This window comes from Adiantum capillus-veneris, chromosome 6 (genome assembly GCF_014529385.1).
Source record: "Adiantum capillus-veneris isolate H3 chromosome 6, ASM1452938v2, whole genome shotgun sequence".
Lineage (NCBI taxonomy): Eukaryota > Viridiplantae > Streptophyta > Polypodiopsida > Polypodiales > Pteridaceae > Adiantum > Adiantum capillus-veneris.
In genome coordinates this window covers 34,356,313-34,376,185 of record NC_140936.1, presented here as the reverse complement: position 1 = coordinate 34,376,185, position 19,873 = coordinate 34,356,313, and the positions used below count along the sequence as shown (strand labels likewise).

Here is a 19,873-nt window from a genome sequence, read left to right as displayed (position 1 = left end):
AGGCCTTAATCACTGTTCATTAATCATGCAAGCTTCAAACAAACTTGATGTGCATTTTTCTGGTGTCTTTCTTAGCATGGGAGCGGAGTTGCACGATAGCGCTCTTCTATATCAACAAATGCTTCTTGCCCTTGATGGCATCTCCTTCACCTTCAACATCTTGTAAATTCTCTTTGCTCATGGGTGCTTCTTTAGTGCTGGAATCTTCTCTGTAGCCCTTTTCCCTTCTCAATTGACACTAATGCTGAAGCCTCTTCTTGCTTGCTTTCTTCTCAACACTTGCAAGCTACAACAAAAACATTTGTTCTCAACACTTTTGTTCTCTCTTCTCGCCGCTTCCTTTTGTCGTGTTTGCCATATTTGCCTTCTTGGTTCTTTAGGAGCCCCCCCAATTCTCTCTCAGGATCTATTATCAGCCTTTTCTTGCTTATCATCACCACCAACAAACCCTCACTTTGTAATTGATTGCATACGACTTCTATACATCAATACTCGCTAATGCCTCAAAACCTCCTCTCTTCATCAAATGTCTGTAATCTTCTACTTCATCAAATGTCTGTAATGTTCTACTTCATCAAAATCCATCCTAAGAAAGGCATCGATTCAAGCATAGAGACTCCATTGAAAGGCTCGAAGCAAGGCAAGATCACCATTGTTATGTGGAACCATAACATGAAGATAAGAATGAAGAAAAACAACCATTATGTCCATTACATTCACAGAATCTCTTAATAAATAGATTTAAGTACATAAACAAAAATCAAGAATTTGTCAGGCGACTTTATTTCTGAATACAAACAGAAATCTGATTACACAAAAAACGGGAATTAGACATTGCATAGGGCGTTAATCCTCTCCTTCTCCTTCATTCACCACATTCAAAACGTTACAACCATTATGGATTAGCCTCGTTTTTTGATATGAAGAGGTTTGTCCCTTTTCATATTACAATTTCTAACCATCTACTGAAAAACTACAAACACACAACTGAAAATATAAAGCTACTTCACTTTGGGTTGAACACACACACACACACACGTGGCCAAAGGAGAGCCAAGCCCTTGCAAAGAAAAGCCCCCGCTGCCACTGAGCCGATCGTCACTTACCACTCAACGAGAAGACCCACACGGGTGGAAACAAAAGGAAATGGCTGCTAGTTGCCCTCCAAGGGGAGGTGGGTTCTCCCGCATGCAAAAAATAGAGGGCTCGGCTAAGGGACGAAACGTGGCACGGAGAAAGACCGCACAGCCCCTCATCCCAGAGAGGGCCGCATCTGCCTCAATGCCACACCAACATCTAGCTCTACAACGTAGACCCTACCTTGTCGTAGCACTGCTTGTGAGCTACATTGCTCTACAGCCTCGCAGGGTGAATGGTGCGAACGAAAAGGGCTCCGAACGAAACCCTTGAATTTTTTAAAGTGCCTCTCATGAAGAAGGCCATGTTTTTAGCTGAACGTTTCATAGAAAGTAGAGGGCCATCTTGCAAAAATGAAGGCTGGCCATCAGGATTAAGTGATAACTTATCATGATGATGAGTGATGTCCCATAAGGAATGTAAGAGTATGTTCCATAGTACTATGAGCTAGTTCACATGGTTAAAAGGTTGCACACAAGCTGGCAACTTGCAAGCAAGCTGATTCTGTTCACATGGTGTCCAACATGTGCGTGAGAAGCTCACAAAGATATCTAAAACCAAGATTTTCTCTTTTGTCAATTTAGAGAAGAAATCATTGTGCCAATAGCTAAAGAGATTGTCGCGTTGTTTACCATGGTTTCCAACTCGCTTGACCTCCTCAATCAAGAGCAAGCTCACAACCGGTTGACAATCAGTTGCACATTTTTAACTAGCAAATCTTCAGGGGAACAAAAAATGTTTGCAATTGGATGCCAACCAACTGTGAGCGTACGCTCGATGTGAACTGGCCCTACAGAGATCCTAGCACACTTAAGAAGGAAGAGTGGGTTTTGAGTGAGAGAGAGAGAGAGAGAGAGAGAGAGAGAGAGAGTATGTCCTAAAAGGAATGTAATGTTGCAAGAAGACTTCAAAAATGGGGGAGGGATGACGTGTCATACTAGTGATGTCACAAAAGGAATGTAGGAGTATGTTCCATAATACTATGGAGATCCAAGAAGACTTTAAAAGGAAGAGTGGGTTTCCATACGGCTCCTGTAAAGAGAGAGAGAGAGAGAGAGAGAGGGGGAGAGGAGAGGAGAGCGCCGTGCCAAAGGAAAGTGGTTCATATCTTCACGGGCTGTGTTGGGCCGCCTCCTAACGTTTCCAGAATCTCTCTCAAAAAGCTTTATAAGTACTTTGTGGGTTCACGCACTGGAACATTCCTCGCCTCTCTCTCTCTCTCTCTCACACACACACACACAAACACTCTCTCTCTCTCTCTCTCTCTCTCTCTCTCTCGATAGACTCTCTCCTTTCTTTTTCTTGTATTTTAGTTGCTCGTCTATATAGAAAAACTCCCCTTAGAGTTAGAGAGAGAGACACACACAGAGAGAGAGTGAGTCACTTGCTTAAGCTAAATAATCAGCTTCTTATCCCGTCTACTTAAAATCCAATCAAGTACTCTCTTCTGCATAATAGGCTAAGCGGCCCACAGCTGCATGTCTAAACCGGGCATGACAAGCGGCGCAAAGAGACCCTCAGTTTTGTGAAGCTCCATTATAAAAGCGCCCTGCATCATCACTAGCCAATGGTATTATTTGCTCAGCTTTAAGTTTGAGAATCCTAGTCTGCAAGAGGTTCTGGCCTTTTTCCAATAAGGAAGGAGAAAGCCTTTTTTCCAAGAAGGAAGGAGAAAGGCTATGGTGCAGATGATCATGGAAGAAAATGGAGGAGGAGGAGCAGGTAGCTGTGGTGGCTCTTTCCAGAGCGTGAGATCCTACATGACTGCCGTTATGCAGACACCGACGAGGTTCCGCATCAGGGCGACCGCGGTGAGCGGGTCCGAGGAAGAGATGCCGGCAGCGGCGGCTGCTGACACGCATGTTGAAAGCGGGCGTGGCAGTGGTATGATGGAAAGGAAGGTGGGCTGGTTGGAGGTGGTGGCGATGGGAGTGGGTGGCATGATGGGGGCTGGCATTCTTGTGAGCACGGGGCAAGCCGCCCACTCGTCCGCCGGCCCTGCTGTTATCCTTTCCTTTGCAATTGCAGGCTTCTCCGCGCTCCTCTCTGCGCTGTGCTACTCGGAATTTGCCGTCTCGGTGCCATCGGCTGGGGGTGCATTTAGCTACCTAAGCAGGACATTAGGTAAGGGGTTAAAACAGTGAAGCTAGTAGTCTCTGCAATGTGAGATCAATAATATAGACATAGGTGCTTTTGCTCTACTTTTTCTCTACTTGAAAGCTGCTTTCCCTCTACTTTTTGTCTGCATTTGCGTGCAAGAGTTAATCGCATTTAGGGTAGAAGGTTTAAGCAGATAATTTGAAAGGCTTTGAGACTAGTAATAAATATTACTTTTTTGTGTGCTGGATTGCATTGAAGCCTACGTTATGCTCAGAGGAGCGGGCATGGATATATATATATATATATATATATATATGCCATCCAAATCAGCATGAAAACCCCCCCGCACTAACACTGACAGGAATCTTCAAACATTCGGTTCCTGCCAACCCTTGGAGAAGAAGGCTTTTGATAACATTATTTTTCAATCAAATTAGGGAATATCCCAATCTCTTGCACTACTGCAAGAACCCAAAACTTTGGAAGTCTTTTTGTTTCACTCTAGCTGACAAGAATCAGACAATATTTACAAAAGCATACATGTTTTATACTTAACAAGTGTTTATTTTTTTTTCAAAATGTTGGTTGGTTTCTTACCTTTGTTCTTGAAGGTTATTCTTAGTTTAATTTTTTCAATGTTGGTTCTTTGTTCTATTCTAAGGTTATTCTAGCTTTGGACCAAAAGGATTAGACAAAGTGAAGAAGCCAAGATTCTAAGCTTTAATGTGTGACTTAATTCTATCAGCTTGCAAAACTTGACTCCCTGTTTCTCTCAGTATCACTCCTGTTTATTCACTTGCATTATTGTTCAATTGATCTTCATGGTGTCCTTTCACAATTCTAAGGAGGTGTGTCTATATCTCCTCCATTCTCCTTCATAGAGCTTTCGGTTCAACCCTCGCAATCATGTTGCCGATCATTATCTCATTGATACCATCTTTTGTTGATAAGAGTGTTGCCCACCACCCTCTCAATCATAGCTTTTACATGTTATTATGTGGAGATCAAATGTGGGGGAGATGATTTTAGATACTAAAGGGTGATGTTGAGTCCCACAAACACAGCATTTCTATGCAACTAAGCTTCGGTCTTGTGTCCTTTCATGCGAACATGATTCGGCTTCCATACATACAGGTGACAACTCTTTCATTTTTGACTCTAGGGTCTCTTCAGCTTATTTTCTCAATCCTTATATGCCTCCCTTTTCTTTCAAGCACCTCCCTTCGTGGCCCCCTTATCTTCTCTTTTTTTTTGCTCTTGAGCAAGGCCTTCACATAAAGAGTCATTGCATAGGTTTTGCTACTCTCTACAATGGAATACTCTCTCTCTCTCTCTCTCTCTCTCTCTCTTGTGTGTGTGCGTGTATGTGTCAATCAAAGCACCACACATTCAACCTTAGGAGAGACCGAGTGTACATTATCATAATTAAGCCTTGTATTAGGGTTGCTTGAGGGGATGTTAATCATCTCTCCCTTAACTATTTGACTAAGATGATGTGCTCCATAATGTAATTTCTTAGAAAAGGAGAATCCACCCCCCCCCCCCCCCCCCCCCCCCCCCCTTTCCCCTTGTAGTCAATGTGGTTTATTAGCATGAGTCTCACTTTGCCTTTGTTTCCTAGGTGAATTTGCTGCTTACTTCACTGGAGCAAATCTACTTATGGAGTATGTAATTTCAAATGCAATGGTTGCTCGTAGCTTCACCTCTTACTTGGCATCTGTGTATGGAGTAAGCGACTCAAACTCATGGCGTGTGGAAGCTCACGGTTTAAGCTCGGGCTATAACATGCTTGACCTTCCCGCGGTGGCCCTAATAATCCTCTTAACAATTTGCATCTCTTGTAGGTAAGGTCATCTCACTTTACTATGAGGCATGTGTGTCATATTTGATTTTGTTTCATTGGTTGATATGTAAGAACAAATCTTTAGTTGATTGCTTGCGGGATTGCTTGAGTTGTTTAAGGCCAAGGAATTGCAATGCCTATGCAAGGTGTTGGGGAATCTTTAGTTTCTAGCTTTCCAAAACAAACCTTAGAGCATGATCCACAAGAAGATTTATAAATATTATCATGTAGGAAAACGGAGTCTTTTTCAGTGTTTTTCATACCATGCATAGCATCATGAGCTTCTGCTCTTTTCGGGGCGGGGGGGGGGGGGGGGGGATCGTACCTAGCTAGGTATGCGGTGCCTCGCTCCCTCAGAGAAACTCATGATGTTGAGGTAAGTAAGTCACAATGTGGGAATTATTGTGAGAATTTGTCTAAAACTTCTTGTGTGAGAGAAACTAGAGTCAGGCTTTTCCTTCTCCTTCTGTGATTGAACCTTTTTTTTTTTCACATGAGCAATTGAAGTCTTCTTTAGGTTTTTAGACTTGATTTCTCTTTTAATTTAAATCACATGCAGGGCGTGACTCCCTTTAATCCTCAGCTCAGCCTTTATACGTGACGCAACAAAGTCTAACTTTACTCTGCGCCTCCTTCAGCTGGCCGCCTTCCCCATTCCCATTCCCATTCCCATGCTGCCTGCTGAGGTGTCCGCGCCAATGCCCCATCAAGTCTAGTTCACAACCTCCTTTTTTTCAATAAACCTTCCTAAGCTATGAATTAACTTTACTCGGTGCTTCGGTGGTTCTTGCTTAGATAGACTGGGTCGGATTCAAAGTTTTGCATTAATTAGTTACCAAGGTTCCATCCTAGTAATCCTAGTAATTTTTTATAAGCTTCTAAACAAGCCAGGGGTTGTTCCCACTGCCGAGTACACGGCTCTCTCTCCCTCTCCCTCTCTCTCTCTCTCTCTCCATCTCCCTGGTCTGCACTCTCCCTCTTTCACCATGGCACCTAATCCGCTGGCCTGCACCTCCCCCGTCTACAAATTCACATTCCTTGCATCGCTTCCTCCTTCGTCTGCAACCCCCCTCAATGCCTAATGACCAACATTTCTGCTCGACCTGCGACTTGCTCCAGGCCATTGCTGCACCTCATCAGCCATCTCTCTCTCTCTCTCTCTCTCTCTCTCTCTCTCTCTCTCTCTCTCTCTCTCTCTCTCTCTGTGTGTGTGTGTGTGTGTGTGCGATGGATCACTTTGGTCTCAGGCCACCGCCATGGAAGCACAACCGAAAAAAATATCTCTCTTCCTCCCAACTTCTTCGGATGCAGCCGCACGATCGGAATAGACACAAAAAATACTCTCTCTCTCTCTCTCTCTCTCTCTCTCTCTCTCTGCGGGTGTGCCTGCGTTCAAAGGCGACGAGGAAAATTTCTCCTTCTCCTCTGTCCTCGTGTTGACAGATGGCATTTACTCCTTCCCTCTCTATATGCTGCTTTCTTTGCCACCTCTCCCCCCCCATGTGCACGTGCCATTCTCCCCTTTTTGACCCCAAGCCGAAATGGAGTATCTTATGAGTTTCCTCCTAATTTGACCTGCTTTCAAAGATTAGAGGCACATACTTTTGATCGACAATTGGACAATTGCACCGCAAGCTTACATAATAAGGCCCAACATAAATTCATAGGTGTAGCAAAGATGTACAATAGGTCTAATTCTTCCCATAAAAAGTCATTGATGACTCAAGAGGTTCCTTTTTTTCCAAGAAAGTTGCCCTTTTTACGTTTGCAATGGTTAAGAATCAAATAGTCGAAAAGGTCTTGCTTCTTTTAGTGACCATGACACTATATGCACTGCAATTGTAAGCATTTTTGTCCCTAATTCAATTTTTTGTGTGCAAATTATACTGATGTATCCCATTTCTTCATCACTCTATCTCTATTATTGTGATTTCCACTACTTCATTAGTCCAATATCACATCTTCTTATTGCTCTTTATGTCAATTTTTTGAAGTGTCTTTTGCTCTCATCCACAAGTCCAAACATGTGATTCTATTCTTTTTCTTCGATTTGTGCATGTCTTGCTCCTCCTAATTAAGGAGGAGCAAATATATGAAAATTTCACAAAACATCATATCATGGCTCATCTAGGATGAAGGAGCCAACTTAAGGACATCCAAAACGGAGGAGCCAATAGAGGCAAATTCAAATTGACATGACTTATTCTTTCACTACAATTAATGATTTTGCATAAAAATAATGTCAATTATGTGAAGCTTTGGAGACAAGGAAGGCTATCCCCATCTAAAACCCCTAAGATTTGTATGATAGATTAGATCCCACCTAATGTTGGCCTTGTTTTGGACCTCATATACTCACTCCTTTATCCTAGTAACGACCACCTTATGGGGGCGACAATAAAAGGAACTAGAAGTCATGATTCATGTAAGTGCATCAAACGAGTATGTCGAACAATTCTGAATCAAATTGTTTTGATGGAATCATGGAAGATGCGTTTTCTTGTTGACTCCTGCCTTGTTAAAACACAATATTTACGGAGGCCAATAACGTCAAGAATCTAGGAGTCTTTCTTTTCACGCACATAAAGGAGCTAATCTATGGTTTGAGCTTATTTTCCCTTCCAGACATTAACCACGATCGTGGTCTAGCAAGGTTGTTCGATTTACAAGGTAGCCTCCATAATCCTTGATTCATTTAGTGTGTGCTACCATGGCTACATAACATTGGGCAAGAGCTACTTGTCATATTCTTGGTGATAAACCATAATGCAAGCATGCTTGAACAAATAGAGGCATGTCATGGTCTAGATCCCCACAGTAAGAAAATTCTTCACAATCTTGGAAGACAACACTCAATTGAAGGTAAAATGGCATGTTGGTGATTATGGACACTAAAAGGTCAAAAGAGATTTGGGTACTCAAAGGGCTTGCACTATTTGTGAGCAGTGAAAGGAGGTGTGACTCTCTCTCTCTCTCTCTCTCTCTCTCTCTCTCTCTCTCTCTCTCTCAATCAAGTGTAGTCGATTTATTATCCCAGTTAAGACTTGTCGCATAGGTTGATAGGGTCTCCCCCCCAAACTTGAAACCCCAAAAAAAAACACCCCCCCCCAACAACCCCCTTTTCATTTCTTAATAGGCCTTCACACGGAGTATTTTGAGCGCACACTCCAAAGAGAAAAAAAATGTGGGAGGAGATGGTGCATTTCCCAAACTCTTGCAATGAAGTTGGTTCTGAAAGGAGGGGTTTTCCTTTCTCAAAACTTTTGCAACGGAGTTGATTCTTAAAGGAGGGATTTTACTTTCTCAAAATTAGTAACCTTTCATCTCTTCACCTAGACCAATTTTCAAGGCGAAGTTGTGCTATTCCCTCGTCCAAAGGAGCTAGCTTGGTTGGTTGAGTACTCGATCTTCGTGACCTGGGTCGTCGGTTGGAGTGTGGACAAACGACCCTGTGCACTCATTAAGAACGTTTGCTTCGATTCGCACGGTTGAAACATAAAAAAAGTTGTATTAATCTTATTTTTTAAATATATCATATATAGGAGCTCGGGGAATCAGTGTATAAATTATGTATATCACGTACGTTCAAGGACTATTTAAAAAAATCTTCATCTATAAATTTTTGAAAAATAAAACACACTCTTTTCTTATTCAATCTATATATTTTTTTCTCAATTTCATTTTACGATATCCTTTTGCATGTGAAAATGTGCGAAAAAATGAAATTGAATAACTCCTTCTGTTGCACCCACGTGATAGTCACATAATTATTAAGTGCCCCCCCCCCCCCCCCCCCCCCCCCCCCCCCAATGCGCCCCCCAGTAGAAGAGTTACATAATCCTTTAAGAATAAGGAAGTGGAATGAAGCCTATCTCCTAAGAGTGAAAGTTAAGGGGACTAGTCACAAAAGCGCTTGCTTCAAATGTTGGGGGTTGGAGACATACATAATGGAAAGAATGCGAAAACTAACCCTGGGTGACACAAGATGATGGGAGAGTGCTCTCTGTCTCTCTCTCTCTCTCTCACACACACACACACACACACACTCTCTCTCTCTCTCTCTCTCTCTCACACACACACACACACACACACACACACACACACACACACACACACACACACACCCCTATTTAATGCCTTTTTAAACACTTGATCGAAAATGGGAAAAGCATTGGCTTTGGGTGTTGCTATTCGAAAAGTTTAATCCAATGGTCCACAATTACTGACAACAAGTAAGAATGGTCCACAATAGCTCTAGGCTAGAGAGTCTATTGAGGCCTTACGAGGCCAACAGGAGCCACTCCTAAGTCCCAAGAAAGAGTCACGTATTGTTAAATGCATGGAAGCCATATGCCGGTCTTTATTTTTTGAATGGATTTGTTTGTGCAACAGAGTAGCCTAGAACGCAAATGGCATGGCACTGTAAGCTTATGTTGATGACGCTAAGAATTTTGGAATGTTGATGTGCAGCACAAAGGTTAGCTGCAGGGTGAATTTGGTGATCACGCTGTTCCACGTGGTACTCATAGGGTTTATGGTGGTGTTGGGGTTTGCAAACGGGTCGGTGAGCAACCTGCGGCGGCCCGACGGCTTCGCGCCATTTGGGGCCAAGGGCGTTTGGAACGGCGCGGCGCTCGTCTACTTCAGCTACATCGGCTACGATGCAGTGTCCACCATGGCTGAAGAGGTCCGCCTGCCCTCCAAGGCCATGCCCCTCGGCATCGCCGGCTCCCTCCTCCTCGTCACCTGCCTCTACTGCCTCATGGCCGCCTCCCTGGTTCTCCTCCTTCCTTACACCCAGGTCTGATCTTCTCATACAATCCTTCTCTTGGTTTTTTGTGTGTGTGTGTGTGTGTGTGTGTGTGTACGTACTTGCTGCTGCTGCTGTTGTTGGTGGTTCCGGTGTTACTGATGTCAGCGTATGGCATTGTGGAGAGAGAGAGAGAGAGAGAGAGAGAGAGAGAGAGAGAGAGAGAGAGAGAGAGAGAGGATTTTTAGGGAAAGGAAAAAACAGAGAGATGCCTTTGAGACCATCGCATAGGTTTTGGCTAGGCTGGCCAAAACGACAACAGTAAAAAGTGAATGGAAACAGATATAAGAATTTTCGATTTCCCCATTCTAGTGACGGGGTATCCCCAATTGCCACTTGGTTGTGTCTCAGCTTAGCCTTGAGCTTGTTAGAAATTCAAGACAGACAATTGAGAGAAGAGCGAAAAGGAAAAATTGTCTTTGGCTTTTGCAAGAAAATAGTGTAGATATAGGTAAAAATATAGTTTGATTTACACAATATCCGCTTAAAAATTTGGTGAAAGGGATTAGTGTATGTTCGAGCACATAGAAGAATATAGAGCAACTTGCTACTATAGAGCTGTTTATTCTACATAGTTTGGGAGCTTCCATCACACGTGGTGGCCAATGCTTCAAGTGTCCATTTTTGCATGAATCAAACCAGCTCCACCATGACTCGTGCTATAAGTGTCCATTGTAATTGTTATGTACCTAGCCTCACCTCCTCAAGGTGACCTTGCACATGCCAAGCCTCACGGGCTGACAATTGGCTCCCTGCTAGTGGAGGTTGTCCCCTCAAATAAGGCCGTGGCCTCCTTTTATAAGTGACCGGCCACGTGGCCAGATACAATCTAAACTCTTCATAAAGTACCTTCTGAGAGCCAGATTTCCAGTATACCCAAAGCTGAAGATAAAATACTCACAGGGGTTTGAGGTTTGTTGGAAACTTGCTAGAGATAAAAGGTTAAACTTGACATGTGAGAAGGGAAAAAAGCATGCCAACAATGGCAAAGTTTATGAACAAGGCAGTGTATGATACTAGCAAGTTTTTTCAACCTTTTTCTTAATTGGCTGTAAAATTCTTCTTTTAATAAGTGTTTATATACTTCCTTATTTAGGCTAGAGAAAGCACCCCCATACAAATGTGTGTCTCTTTGTTCATTTGCTCCCTTCAAATAGGAAAAATGAGTTTTGGTTTTTTTTGGGCAATAATATCTGATTTCAATGTCTTATGGCATGCAGATAGACACAACAGCACCATTCGCAATTGCCTTGCGAGAGAAGACGGGATGGGAATGGGCATCGATAGTAGTTGGAATTGGTGCTTGTATAGGGATAGTGAGCTCCTTGTTGGTGGCTATGCTAGGCCAAGCGCGCTACTTTTGTGTTATTTCTCGCGCTCATCTTATTCCTTCATGGTTTGCTCAAATTCATCCACGCACCAAGACTCCGCTCAATGCCTCCATTTTTCTTGGTGAGTTACGCGTTTCTCTTGTTTTTGAAAGTTGTGTCTATCGTCTGTAATTTCTTAGTGATTTGTAGTATTTATGCATTCACATATACAATGGTATGTTTGCTGGGTATCCAAGAACTTGAACCTAAGCTGATTATAACTTTACCCACATCAGATTGCTTTGCATTTGTTTGACTTGATACTTTTTTGCATGTTATGTGGGTACCATAATGTGGGTGTGTGCCACACACACACACACACACACACACACACACACACACACACACACACACACACACACACACAGAGAGAGAGAGAGAGAGAGAGAGAGAGAGAGAGAGAGAGAGAGAGAGAGGTTCATGCATTTTTGATTGAATTTTTTATCTCAAATCAATGTGTACATACCATTACATATCTACATCCAATGTAAAGCACGTAATATAGTAAGTAATGATATGAACTACAGAGGCTCGCAGAGGCCATCCTATGAATTTTTGTTTTAGCATGGACCGTTGATTTATAATAGTCACTAGCAATAATCGGATGCTGACTTGGCTACCGAGCATTGGCGGCAAGTCTCCTCCACAAATCCTATTTTACTCTTTGAAACATAACAAAGAGAAACTGAAAAGGCAAAAAGAATAGTTAGGTAGCTCATCAACAGGCTGCCTAACTTTTGGTAGACAATGTTAAGACACGAAGGCCTATTGGTGTGAGTCTTAAGAACTTCTTTTTCAAGGATACAATCTTTGCCTTGGCTAGGAGGATGCAACAATACCAAATGGCTTTTAGAGGATGGACCGTTGACTTATAATATTCACTAGCAATAGTCAGATGCCAAAAGTGGTTTGGCTACCAAGTATTGACGGCAAGTCTCCTTCACGAATCCTATTTCACTCTTTGAAACATAATAGAGAGAGACTCAAAAGGTAATAAGAATAGTTGGAAAGCTCCTCAACAGGTTGCCTAACTTTTGGTAGACAATGTGAGACACAAAGACCTATTGGTGTAAGTATTAAGGGTGGAGCCAGTTATATTAGTGGTTGAAGTATTTTAAAGAGATAAAGTGCATGAAAAGCTCAGTCATTGATTTAAGTAGTTCGAAGAGCCAAAGTGCATGAAAAGCCTAGTGAAACCTTTAGATACCGTTAGCTTAAAAGTAAAATGAGTAGAGACAATGCTCCTTTTAAGTATCTTGAAGAAAGACTATAGATGTCTTTAGGTCTCCGCAAAGAAAGACGAAGAGGAGGTGGGCAGCTTCAATGTTTGTGAAGTCTTGCAAAGCGGCATGCTTGCCTTGTTTACCAAAAGCAGCATTGTTCTTTTCTTTTCATGTTTTAGTCCCTCCAAAGTCCTTTCTTTTTCATTTTGTGCTACACGTGCCACCTTTTTTGCTTGCCACAATACTTTGTGGTAAGTTTTGAAGCTTAGGAGTTCAAATTTGTATTTGATTCTTTGCAGTAATTTTTGAAGATTAAGAATCCTTTTTTGACTTCACACATATTTGATGTGTGTATCTAGACATTCCTCTGGCTTGTCAGATACGCTCTAAAGGCAACCGGATCGCTCTTTACTCATTCTATAGAGAGAAGCCAACATTATTTATCACTTTTTTGGCTTATTCTATGTGTCAAACAAGTTTGGACTTCCACTTGTGAGTGTTCCTTATTGTTTATTTGTTTTCCAATACAGGACCATTAGAAAAAAATAAAGTTTTTCAAGAATTGTCTGTTTTGAACAGCATGATCATAACGCGCTAAGTACTTGGAAAAAGTATATATTGTCGGAGAATTTAGAACATTCTTGAAAAAATAAAATTTCTGATGCTCTTAAGATACAACATTTTTAATTATTGATTTCAAACTTTTATTTTGCAGGAATTTGCACATCGGTTGTGGCTCTATTTACAGAGATGCACATATTACTTGATTTGATCGCCATCGGGACAGTCTTTGTATTCTACATGGTTGCAAATGCACTTATTTTTAGACGACATGTTCAAAGAGGGGTAACAAGCCCATGGCCAACTTTAGGATTCTTACTCTCCATATCATGTGTTGCAATTGGGTTTACAACTTATTGGCAAAAGGGTGATGGGAAGGCTACCGGATTGGCCTTTGGTCTAGCGGCTGGTGTTGTTCTTACACTTGTCTTCAAAGCATTGGTTCCCACAATTCAGCTGAGTCCAGAAAAGAAACAATGGCAAGCTCCATTCATGCCATTTCTTGCGGTCGCTTCGATATTTCTCAATGTGTTTCTAATGGGTTCCATCAATCTTGCAGCCTTCGCAAGGTTTGCCATTTGGTCTGTTGTGGCCTGTATCTTCTACCTTGTCTTTAGTTTACATTCTTCCCACGATGCATGTAGCAACATGCAAACCACCTCCTTGCAAAAGTCCCCTTCTAAGTTGGAATCCCTAAGTATGGCCAATCTTGCCAATTTGGAAATATCCACAAACGCCACAATCGTGCCCACTGCACCCCGGAATAATCTAGCTGCCAATTCATTTTCGATGACTATTACAAGCATCCCATAGTTTCAATGTCAATGGAAGTAGCTTATGAAGAGACAATGTATGTCCTTCAAAACCAAGGTCTCCTTAATCAATCTCGTTTAGCATTTGACTTAAGCAAATACTTTCCTCTGAAGATGACATTCAAGCCAATTTGCAATGAGATTTATTTACCACCATAACTTTTCAGTCCTTTCTCGAGCAAAGCCCCAAGTGTCCCATTGAGCTTGAGAGACAGGTGTAGCACATAAACTAGTGCATACAATTGGAATTGTACATACCCAAGGCATTTGTCTTCAAATCAATCAATCTCTTTTGACAATTATTTATAGCTATAGTGATATCTTTTGTTGACATGGTTAAAAAGGTAGATCTTAAAGTTGCTAGAGATTACGAAATGAGGTGAGTTACAATGAGCACATTGTTTCTTGTCAAAATCTCTTTTTGTAGACCGTTGTGAGGTGTTTATGGCTAATCAAAATTTGACAAAGAGCTTTACTGTAATCTTGACTTGTTGTGTTGAAATTTGAGCTTTTCCAATCAAGCACGTTTGATTAAGAGCAAAGATATGATGATGTGCAAAGTATGAAGTATGGGCTAAACATGTTGATATTACGGAACATAATTAGATGTTTGAAACTAAGAAGCAATGATGTCATAACTCTAAGAATGGTTGCAAAACTTTTTTGCACAAGTAAAGCTATGACATAAGAAATTTTAAGAACGGTTGACCCAAATAAAAATCAAGTTGATATATTGACAGCATTGTCACCGGGACACGTTTCAAGGCCGGAACATTTTACCCTTGAAACGTGGTGTTTCACCACGAAACATTTCAGTCTAATGATAAGAGCACAATAAAACGTGGGACTTAAATGTGCATACATGGATCATGGGATAATGAGGGGTCCTATAACCTCAAACTATGGCAACTTGTCATTATCGAAATGGCATGTGTTTCACTTGTTAGTGAAACGTTTCAAGGCTCAAAACCTTCACCTATCTAAACCGACTGAAACACATTTCACGGTGACCATGATTGACAAGCTAGCTATAAACAAAGATTTTTTGAGTATGGTCCTAACTTCATTTGTGGTCCCATTTACATAAATCAAATTGATATTGTGTAGTTGAAAAGAGAGAGTGAAATGTGAGCAAAGTTCCCATCTACGACATGTGTTTCTTGCATAAATCGTACAAGAAATCGGGTGGAGCAAAAACAAAGTGGTTACAAAGGACAAGGTTCCCATCTACAACATGTGTTTCTTGCATAAATCGTACAAGAAATGAGGTTGACAAAAAACAAAGTGGTTACATAGGATAATATTGGAGCGTGCTAATATGATCCTAATTGTGGTCAAGCACCTAATCATGATAAAAAAGCATGGTAGCTTCCCATGAGGAGGGGTAAGACAAATAAGTGTGGATACCCACAATAACAACTAGGACACTAAAAAGTGTGGCTAGGAGAGTCCTTGTTTTGACCTTTGGTGAGGTATCCTTTTAGATGACAAGAGAATACAAAAGCTTCTTTGCATTAGAAGAGTCTTCGCACATAGAAAGCTTCAAAAAAAGAGGACTCAATTTCTTGTCCAAGTGAAAGAGGATGCTCATCAAGCTCCTTTTGTTTTTTGTAGATAATCAACCTCCTTAAAGAACCACTAGTGACTAAAGGTTGTAATTGCCAAACATGACATAACTACTAAAGAATTTACATCTTCCACCTCTTAAAGATGTGATCACCAATATTGACCTTTACAATTACCTAACGTTTAGGTTGGACCTTACTCCTAACACCTATAAGGGTCTATTCCTAGAAAAGCTAAGATGTAACTATTAACTTTCAAAGATTGTGTTCTATTTCCTTATATAATATCCTACTATTGTGGAGTTACGTGTATGTGTAAAACATGTACACATGCACTTATGAACTCACACATGCACTTATGCACTTATTTCTTTTAAAGCACACATTTGTAATAATATACACACAAGTCTTTCTACCATTCAAAGATGTATGGTAGATTGATACAAATCTAGCACACTCATAACGGGATCATCTGCAATCTTTTTTTTTTTGTGTGCAAAACTCACAATGGTGAATAGATTATATTATCATAGCCAATAAATTACAAATTCTAGTCATGCTCATTCTAAGCCATGACATCTTTCAAGTATCCTAGATACATCGGTTGACAGGGGATGCACCCCATGACAATGGACAAGCCGATACTTTTACCCATGTGAGTCTTTCATTGCGATGCTCATAGTCCTGTCCCATTCCTGCGAGTTCATTTGTTTCCCAATGGTGAAGACCGCTCCCTTGCTTTCTTGGATTATCTTAGCGAACTTAGCGGTTTTCATCGTATTCTTAAAGATCCGAGAGTTCCTTGCCTTTCAAATATGTTTGAAGTAACAAAATCTCACAATTTGTGTTGTAATGATCATTACTTGGCCCTTGAACACCTTTCCTCCCAGGAATAGATCATTCTTAAAGAATCCTATTTTCCACATCCTTTGGACCCATCCGCAAATCTTTACGGCTAGGCCACAGATCGCCGGTCACTCCTTGAAAAGTTTGACCTCAAATGCCCCCACAATTCTCTCATTGAAAAGGAGTTTCGACGTCTTCAATGAAGGACCATGTGATCCTGCCATAGGCTTTGTCCAAATCCAATTGGAGCAGGATACACTCTTGCTAAGTGGAAGCCACATATTCAATGCCAACTATTGTTGCCAGAATGTTATCATAAATTGACCTTCCCTTAATAAATCCATGCTGGTGGGGGATAAGCACTTTGTACAAGAAGGGAGAGAGCCTGAGGGCTACAATTTTAGTGATAATTTTGTAGGCTACTGAGATCATCGTTATGGGGCGCCAATGCTTCAATTGGGTACAATATACTTGTTTGGGGATAGGTTTGATGAGGCCTCTTTTGATACTTAAATCCATGACTCCATCAACCAGAGCTTGGTTAGCCATTTCAGTGATAGAAAACTTGAGCTCATCCCAAAATTCTTTGAAGAACTCTGTGGTCAAACTGTCCCAACTAGGGGACCTCTCTTTGCTTAGAGCTTTCACCGTGAGAGAACATTCCTCCTCGGTGAATGCCTTCTTGAGGAGGTTGGCTTCAGAGTGGGATATCCCTTTTTTAAGACTCCCAAGAATAGTAGATTTGGCGTTATAAATTTCAAGGGAGCGGGCCTCATGCTGGCCTATAATCTATTGCAAGTGGTTAAGCATTAAATGAGACATTTCATCTAGATCTTTAATATCATATCTATCCACCTCTGTGAGTGAGTGGACTAGGCCATGATTTCTTTTGACTTTAAGGGCCCTAAAAAAATGTGCATGGCAGGCCTCCTCCGGCTGGAGAAAGGTTACTCTGGAAAGTATTCTAGTATTTCTCACCTCCTCTAGTTGGTAATCGGTTAACTCCAATTTAGCTTCCATCCATCTTTTATGCTCAGCCTTTGAGGCAGACCCTTCTTATTTCTTGGTGGTTAGCAGGTCAACTTTGTCAGTGAGTTGCTTAAGACTTTCCTTCAGGAATTTATTCCTTCTAGGGCTTGCTATTTCAATTTCTTTTTGCATAGTCTTGGTGAAGATATCCCACGCACTAGGGCTTCTCAAATCCACATCTTTTCAGAGATTGCTCAAAGCTTTGAGGGCCAGGTTTTTAAAGTGCGGGTCTTTAAATAGGTGAGTCTCAATTACAAGCAACTTCCTCGACCCTTGGGGACAATGCTCTTCACCTTTGTTTTTTTTGAATTTTATAATTAAAGGAAGGTGATATGAAAGACATTGTGATATTACCACCATTAGGGAATTTCGGAGGTCATTTGGAGGGCCTGCTAAGAAAATGTATTTTTTGCACTCTCTCTCTAGAAAAAATGGCAAATAAAAGAGCTGGGTCTTTCATAGTAAAAGTTCAAAAAGTGTACTTTAAGTAGATTCCTTACTCTTCTGAACATTCGTTCGTAGTGATTGAGGGATAATCCTCTTTTCAGTTGCATTGAATGAACCTCGTCAATATGGAGGGACGAAGGCGCAGCCGCTATTCACTTTCCATTAAACCTGCACATTTGGCTAATGGCGCACTCCTCAAATGGCACAAATGTTACCCAGAAACGAGCCAAATATCACCTTCACATTGATTTGGACAATGAGTACCAACCATTGATTAAGCGCAGTAAAACAAACACACATATACCTCCCGCTTCCATCGACACGCTCAGAGCTCAGGGAGCTAAACACATAGATATCTGGATGAGAGGCTCTCTCTACCCTAAGAATCCAATGACTAATGCGTCTCCACCGTTTGTCAATCCTACAAGCTTATTGACCTTTGCTGGTGATGGAGAAAAGGGCCTTCTGGGTTATTGTAAATCTCTTACAAGAGAAGCTGAAACTTACAAGAGCATTCTCCAAGCTCAACAATGTGAGATTGTTTGCCTTTCACATTTTCATTCTACAGATCAGGTTACCATTTTGCAACATAAAACAGAGGTACAAGAACTGAAAGGAAAGGTGCGAAGTTGTCAAATGAAGGACACCATCTTGGGTGGTCGTATCCGAAAGAAGAAATTGCGCAATCTTGAAACATTGCAGGTTGCATCAGGAGGTCTCAAGAAAAGAATCCGAGCATTAAGGTGATGCTTCTTGGTTGGCTACATTGTCTTAGTTAAGTAATCTTTTTGTTTTTTCTTGTTATGCATTGTTTTCATGTGCCTAAATAGTGTTAGTGAAGCAAATTTTCTGTTATTTACTTATGCATTGTCTTCATGTAGAGATTCAATCTATCCTGACAAGGAAAACATTGACCCCAAAGCCAATATAGGAAAGAGATTGAAGCCACTTATAAGTAGAAGCCTGGCAGCAGATATAGTACATGACAAGAAGTTTAAGGTCCTACAACGAAATGTAGTGGACCGCTTTATTTCAGAGAACTCAGTGCCTGCAAAAGAGATACAAGGCACACTTGACTCACTTGGTGTAAGCAAAAGAGGATATTCGGCTATCCAAAAGTCTGTCTCATCCATCTTTGTTAGTAAGGGTATAAAATCCAAACTTCTATCATCAGCCTCAAGTGTTTGGAAAGAGAGGCTTCAGCTTAACGAGGCGCAGGGAGACTATCTTGGACAACCCTTTCATATTAAAGCAACTTACAGTGGCCATGGAGCAAACATGGCATATGATGAGTTCAATAATATTTTTATGGACCAGCGGATATTACAGAAGAGAATGGTGGAGTTTTACAACATCACATTTGAAGAGTCACGAGGGGTATTACATTTTGTGTTAAAACTGGATGAGTGTGAGCTTGTTAAAGAGAAAAAGCTAGAGCGTGTTACTATTACTTTAATGAATAGATCCCTCTCAAAGTGTCCCAGTGATGATCCTTTATATTTTAGTGTTCAATCAGAATCTAACATATGGTGGCTTGGTGCGTTTGAGGTAAGCGAGATTCTCAGGTAAGCTCAAATGTTCACATCTACTTAAGTTTCATTTATTTTGTGTTGCAGGTAAAGAAATAAGATCATGAGATTCTATATTGGGTGTTCCATCGAACTAATATTCCGGAGGTGATTGATCGACAGACTAACCAGGGAGAGGTACTACGTCTAGATGGAAGAGGAGACTTTCAAGTTCAGTGGCATCTTGCAGGTGACCTCAAAACATTAAAGTGCATGTATAATTGTGGAATGGGTGCAATGGCAAAGTCGCCGTGTTTGTTCTGCATGGAGCCTGCAAAGGTCATGGACCCAAAGTGGTGGAGAAAAGCTCCAACACGTCACATTGAGGATCCTGCTTTTCGACCGGTTTTGAAAATACCACTTGTGAATGTCCACATTTGTACAATGCATGCCCTTTGTAGAATTGTGGAGAAATTGGTCTACTTATACATCGGGTTTGCTTGGAAGATTAAGAACTCCGCAGAATGACAAGTAGCCCTGCAGTGCTTAGAAATGGTACTGTCGGATATGTGGCTTCATGGTGGCAATGTGAAAATCCAGCGGGATGAAAAGAGATCAACTG

The 19,873-nt window shown here is 41.3% G+C and overlaps 1 protein-coding gene across 1 annotated transcript; it reads left to right on the top strand.

Annotated features, from left to right (window-relative positions):
- The first annotated feature begins 2,328 nt into the window (after positions 1-2,328).
- On the top strand, positions 2,329-14,155 carry LOC147455337 (cationic amino acid transporter 6, chloroplastic-like). Its single transcript, XM_086514135.1, has 5 exons — positions 2,329-3,261; positions 4,859-5,081; positions 9,551-9,881; positions 11,111-11,342; positions 13,199-14,155. The coding sequence occupies exons 1-5, from the start codon at positions 2,817-2,819 to the stop codon at positions 13,855-13,857; spliced, it is 1,890 nt and encodes a 629-aa protein (XP_086370261.1). The 5' UTR covers positions 2,329-2,816; the 3' UTR covers positions 13,858-14,155.
- Positions 14,156-19,873: the final 5,718 nt, after the last annotated feature.

What these genes read in the sequence shown, in the direction of transcription:
- LOC147455337 (XM_086514135.1), top strand. Translation starts at nt 2,817, where the DNA reads ATGGTGCAGATGATCATGGAAGAAAATGGAGGAGGAGGAGCAGGTAGC. An exon ending in CTACCTAAGCAGGACATTAG is followed by an intron (nt 3,262 to 4,858) that starts GTAAGGGGTTAA and finishes TTTGTTTCCTAG; the next exon opens with GTGAATTTGCTGCTTACTTC. An exon ending in TCCTCCTTCCTTACACCCAG is followed by an intron (nt 9,882 to 11,110) that starts GTCTGATCTTCT and finishes TATGGCATGCAG; the next exon opens with ATAGACACAACAGCACCATT.